General features: G+C 33.7%; 1 protein-coding gene across 1 annotated transcript in view; it reads left to right on the top strand.

Moving 5' to 3' along the window:
• The window catches only part of LOC149260078 (bidirectional sugar transporter SWEET3b-like), a 3,967-nt gene extending 1,264 nt beyond the window's left edge, over positions 1-2,703 (top strand). The window contains exons 2-5 of the mRNA XM_089456501.1: positions 1,615-1,836; positions 1,977-2,138; positions 2,354-2,476; positions 2,626-2,703. Coding sequence (XP_089312627.1) covers positions 1,615-1,836; positions 1,977-2,138; positions 2,354-2,476; positions 2,626-2,703 — 585 coding nt within the window. The remainder of the gene's footprint in view (positions 1-1,614; positions 1,837-1,976; positions 2,139-2,353; positions 2,477-2,625) is intronic.
• The last annotated feature ends 3,675 nt before the right edge of the window (positions 2,704-6,378 follow it).

Here is a 6,378-nt window from a genome sequence, read left to right as displayed (position 1 = left end):
TTTGTATGTTTTTTCCATTGGAAAATCCCACATGATTGTTCTCCAGATAATTCTCCCTGAGATACACCATGAGTTCTTCAATAATTTGTATGTCTTGCCCATTGAAAATTCCCACATGATCGTTCTCCAGATAATTCACCCTAACATACACTATGAGTTTTTAAGTCATTTTTTTTTGTTTTTTTTTGTGTCTTTTCCATTGAAAATTCTTACATGATCGTTCTCCAGATAATTCCCATCTTACATACACCATGAGTTCTTCAATTATTTTGTATGTCTTTTCCATTGTAAAATCCTACATGATTGTTCTCCAGTTAATTCTCCCTGAGATACACTATGTTACATGATAGTTCTCCAGATAATTCTCCCCGAGATACACTATGTTAATTAAAGTGCAAGAAAACTCAAGCCGCATATAGAAAGAAACAAAATATTTCATGATTCTATTTTTGTTAATGTGAAAAAAAAACTCGAAGTGTGAATTCTCACTGACATTCACTGTGTTAATTAAAAAATCAAACTGAATCTATCATGATCGCTGATGATACAAGTGCTCATATTATAAAATAAATGGTAAAACCAGAGCAATACACGTAACGGATAATAATAGCAAGAGAAAAAGCAAATGGATATGAAATGACTTACAAGACACTGAGCGAAAATGGAGGAAAGATGAAATGAAAGTGACAAACAAACAATGGATAATCATCGACATATATGGGGTATACAGGAATAACAATTGCATATTCTATTCTGGCTGAGTGGGAGTAGGAGACCATATTAAATCATTTTTTTTTCACTTAGAGGAAAGCCGGTGAAGATCGAAACAAATGGAACGCACTTTCAACGGTAGGGATGAAATGGGTTTGTACTATGAGAGCCAACCAACAGCTTTAGAATTGATTCCATATCTAGGTCAAAATTTTGAAGGCAGGTCAGGTCAAAATTTTGAAGGTAGGTGAGGGGTAGGGTATAAGTATGGCAAATGAAGAAGTCACCTTCTCGCTTAGAGAATTTTCTTTCCTTTTCACGTCCTTGTTGGGAAATCAATTTCATATTTCCTTAACAAAGAAATGAATTTTCTTTCCTTTTCACGTCCTTGTTGGGAAATCAATTTCATATTTCCTTAACAAAGAAATGATGAACTACACTGTACGTTTGGGCGTTGGCATTTTAGGTCTGTGAAAACTACCATTTTCTTGAGTATAAGCTTTGTGTCAGTCTATTATAAATAGATATAGGAGGAATATATGACTTAATTTTAGCATCTTAGTCGGTGTCATTGGGCTGTCAGCTGATTTATCTGACATATGACGTTACAGGAAGTTCCTTTGATTTGCTCATGTATGGTGGATCAATGTAAGTATAAGATGTTTCCACCTCATATATCAATTAACTCAAATTTAAGGAAAAAATCAGCATGAATATAATTTTTAACATAAAAGCATTGAGTGGATCACGAAACCCAATGCTAAGTTTAAGGAAAAATTCAGCATGAATATAATTTATAACATAAAAACACTGAGTGGATCAAGAAACCCAATGCTAAGGAAGATTTCGCTATTAAATATAGCGCATAGCGTAAAAGCTTTGTTTTGTAATGTTTGGCAACAGTACTACGTTCAAGAGGGTTATGGAAAACAGGAGCACAAGAGTTTGTCAGGCTTCCCTTATGCGGCAGCCCTCTTCTACTCTCTGGTGTACACATGGTATGGATCACCGCTAATCAGCAACGGATGGCATAATGTGGTTGTCATGGTTGTCAATGCCATCGGTGTTCTGCTAGAGCTCTGCCTCGTTTGCATCTTTCTCACTTTCGCTACACCAAAAATCAAAGTATTATGTCATCATATTGCCTCTGTGAATAGTATTATTTTCAAAGTTCTCTACTTTGAATTAATGGCTTGTTTTCAATAGAATATGATTTTAGGCATTCGGCAGTGGAAACTATATGTATATATATATTCTTTTTGCAGAGAAATATGGGGATGGTGGTTGTTGGTTTATTGCTGTTGTTTGGCACTATTGTCATATTTTCTTTGTGCGTTGTACATGATCACAAGAACAAGAAGGTCCTTGTAGGAATTTCAGGAATGGTGGCCACTGTTCTTCTTGACATTTCTCCTTTATCTGTAATTGTAAGTTGCCCTATTGTATTAGTTTTTTGAAATTAAAAAAATTCCAGGTTAAATGGTTAATTTCACTTCTTTGATCATATTCTTGAAATTTGGAATCGGATTAAATTCAAATCAGATCTTAGATTAATAATATTGGTGTTTGTAATGTTCATCAATTAATAATATTTAAGTTGATGATGTTTATCATTAATACTTACATACACTGTTTGATTCAGGGACTGGTAATTCAGACCAGGAGCATGGAATTCATGCCCACCTTCTATTTTTGGTTGTTCACTTTCCTCTCAAGTGTGCTGTGGATGGCGTATGGCGCTATCAGCAGAGATATTTCCATCATGGTAATATAATTGTAATAATAAATGGCTCTTATTGCTTCTTGCAAGAATTAGAGTGTCAAGATTATATATGACCCATAGCTATCGATAAACAGAGTTAAAAGCTCAAGACGTATAAAACGCTTTATCTTCACGTTCTTCATATTTTGCAGGCACCAAACTTTGTTGGAGTGGCACTGGGGTTTTTTCAGATGGTTTTATATTGTGTTTATAGTCCAAAAAATGTTTGAAATAATCTTGAGTTGAAGGAGGTAATTAGTTGTTGTTGAGTCAGTTATGAGGGTTAGTCCGTTTGTGGAGCTGTAACTATCAAACACAAGTATATATTGGTCTCTAATGAAATTGTTTTGGGTAAGTTGATATCATAATTTGTGCCTTTGTTTCTCTATCCATATTATCATGGTGTCAAAGTCGCAAGGCATCTACTTGCTCCGTTTTACTTGGCTTCTTTTGTGTTAAAGTCTAGGCGTTTCTGGATAGCCTTGAGGAAGTTGAGAGGATACACAACCACAGTTTGCTGAGTGCTGGGCTGCGGTTTTGAGTGCCATCGTTTGAAGTCATCCTACCAAGCTTGATTCCGTGTTAGTGCCGCAGTGGAGAGCTAACCTGTCCTTTGTCACAACCATAGATTGTTGAACTCGCACCTTGGATGTTGTGTTTGTGGCACCATACTTGTTTGCTAGTGCACGTTGGCTATTAGTCAAAGTTGCATGAAGGGATTGAAAAGTCATATTTCAAGACCTGACCCGTAAATTAGAGAGATTGTGACATTATACGATTAAGTTGCAGAGAGGTTCGCTGAAGGATCGAGGTCCGCTAATGCTTTGACACAGAAGGTTCGGTGACGCAGTTTTCTAGGGTTTTTACATAAATCTTGAGGAAAATATTTTAATCTATTCATTTACGGTTTGGTCGTGAATAGTTCTTCCACAATCCATCCTTTTTCCTCCTTGCGGGAAGTTGGCAAGAAGGATTAACTCTAATATTTTGACCAATTTCAATTCCCATATCGAACATTTTTTATGAAATAAATAGTGAGGTGTCACAAGCAGTTCTCTATTCAAAATTTTGAATACACTTTTCTGGCCGTGAATAAATTTAATTCTGCTTTGGTACCGGATTCGAGTCGTGTCCTCAGAGATCAGGATTTGATTGTTTTTTTGTTTGTCCATCGCAAAAGGTTTCAGGTGAGGATTAAGTGTTTTCAAGTAGACGAATTGGATCTATGGTTGGGTTATTTGACAATTTTCTTCTTTTAGTGATTTGAAGAATGTTGTCTTCATGTCAATGTTCAATTCCAACACCAATGTTCATTCGAACAAATTATGAATTTTGGAGTTTAAAACTGCAATCTTGATGGCAAGGTTTAGGTTGTTGGGATCATGTTGAATAGGGTTACCAGAACATTATGCAAATGTTTTTGCTACTATGAATGTTGCTCAAAGAAAATAATTAGAAGAATGCAAACAAAAAGAAGGGAAAGCTAAATCTTGCATTTTGAATTCTTTAGATGACTTTATTTTTCCTAAGTAACTAGTGCAAAGACTATTAAAGAAATATGGGATATTCTGAAGAAGACCTATTAAGGTAATGAATAGGTGAAAATTGTGAAATTACAAACCCTTAAAAATTAGTTTGAAACCCTCAAGATGAATGAATTGGAAACTATTGATCAGTTTATGAGTAGAGTTATGGGTGTTGATCAATTTCATATTAATGGTGAGAAGTTAGAAGATCAAAGGGTCGTTGAAAAAGCTCTTAGAAGTTTCCATTAACAAAATTTTCCTTGGAAGATTTAACTGGTGCCTATTTGTCTGATGAAGCAATAATTAATTTGGATGTTGGTACTTTAGAACATGCTTTCAAGTCAAAATTTTCCATGTATAGAGGAAAAGGAAAAGGCTTTCATGGGAGAAAAGGAAGAGATAGAGGGGAATCTCTAACGGAGGATAAACCACAAGTAACATATTCATAGTAGCATCAACTTGAACGTGGTCGTAAGTGGATAGATAAGTCAAGATTAATTCAATCTCACCATTGTAAAAGGTATGCCCATTATAAATCTAAATGTCAAAAGTTGAAGTATGTTTTAAGTAGAAATAAAGCTAATATCTCTAACTCTGAATGTGAAACATTTGATGCTTTATTTTTCCTATGTCAAGTCAGTGAGAAAGTACCTAACAAGAATATCTGGTTGGTTGATAGCAGTTGTAGTAATCATATGACTAGTCACAATGATTTATTTTATTATCTTCATACATCTTTCACTTATATTATTGGTTTGGGTGATGATCATCAAGTGAAAGGTTCATGAAAAGGTGTTGTGGCAATATTAACCAAGAAAAAAGTGGTGAAGAATATTAATGATGTTTACTATGTACCCAATTTCAATCATAAATTGTTAGTGTTGGTCAGTTAGATACACATAGTTATGATGTTAAGTTTCATAACACTACTTGCACAATTTTTGATCAAAATAAAACTCTGGCTGCAAAGATTCCTATGACAAAGAATGGGTTGTATCAATTAGAAATGAGAACTTGGAAGTTATAATGAACATAATGTTTCAACAACGAATGAAACTGAATTGTGGCATTTGTGATATGGTCATTTACCTATTAAAAGTATGAGTTTGTTGCAAAGACAATTTATGGTAGAAGGTTTTCCTACATTGTTTGAACAAATCTTTCCCGGTACAAGTGGTGCAATGGACAAACATAAGTGAGATAGTTTTTGATCATCTACTTACAGAGCCAAAGAAAAACTAGAGTTAGTACACACATTTTTGCAGTCTTATGCAAACACAATCAATTGGTGAAAGTTTCTATCTTCTCACATTTATTGATGGCTTTAGCAAGAAACTTTGGGTTTATTTTATCAATTACAAATATGAGACTTTTGTTAGGTTTAAGGAGTTTAAGGCTGAAGCTAAGAAACAAAGTGGAAATTTTGTCAAAGTTTTGAGATCTAGTGGAGGGGGCGAGTATGAACCTAAAGAATTTGTTGATTTTTGTAAATTACATGGCATTAAGAAATAGATAACAACTAGATACACTCCACAGAAAAATTGAGTATTAGAAAGGAAAAATTGGACTGTGATGAACATGGCCAAGAGTTTTCTTATAGCAAGAAATTTGTATAAATATTTTTGGGCTGAAGCAGTTGCAATATTTTTATACATATTAAATAGATCAACAACTTCTAGTGTTCAAGGTAAGGTACCTAAAGAATCATGTAGTGGAGAAAAGGTAACTATTTCACATTTTCAAGTTTTTGGTTGTATTGTTTTTTCTCATGTTTCAGAAAAACTAAGAATGAAGCTCGATGATAAGAGTGAGAAGTACATTTTTATAAGATATTGTGAACAATCTAAAGCATACAAATTGTATAATCCTATTACTAAGAAGCTTTTCATAAGTTGACATGTTAAGTTTATGGAAGATAAATCATTGAATGGAATGGAAAATGGTACTTTTCATAATCCTTTTGGTGTGTTAAATGATCATCATGCATCTACAACAAGTATTCCAAGAATGTATCTTCAAGGTGAAAGTAGTTCATAATCAATGATTCTGATTCTAATGAAAATCAAAGAATGAGAATTTTGAGTGATATTTATGCACAAGATGATGATGATAATGTAACACATTTTGCATTTTTCTCATTTAAACCTACTTTTTTTTAAGAAGACATAAAGAAAAAAGAATGGGTAGATGTAAGGATTAATGAAATTGATGATATTGAAAGAAATCAAGCTTGGGATTTGGTTGATTTACTTGCAAATAAAAACTCTATATGTGTTAAATGGGTTTATAAAACAAATTTGAATGAGAAAGGTGAGGTTGATGAACACAAATCAATTCTAGTTGCCAAAGGTTTTTCACAACAACTTGGCTTAGATTAGG

The sequence above is a fragment of the Pinus tabuliformis genome, chromosome 6 (genome assembly GCF_031772625.1).
Source record: "Pinus tabuliformis cultivar Carrire ecotype Pingquan chromosome 6, CPIR1, whole genome shotgun sequence".
Taxonomy (NCBI): Eukaryota; Viridiplantae; Streptophyta; class Pinopsida; order Pinales; family Pinaceae; genus Pinus; species Pinus tabuliformis.
The sequence above is the reverse complement of the archived record's forward strand: the minus strand, read 5'-3'. Positions and strand labels throughout refer to the sequence as shown.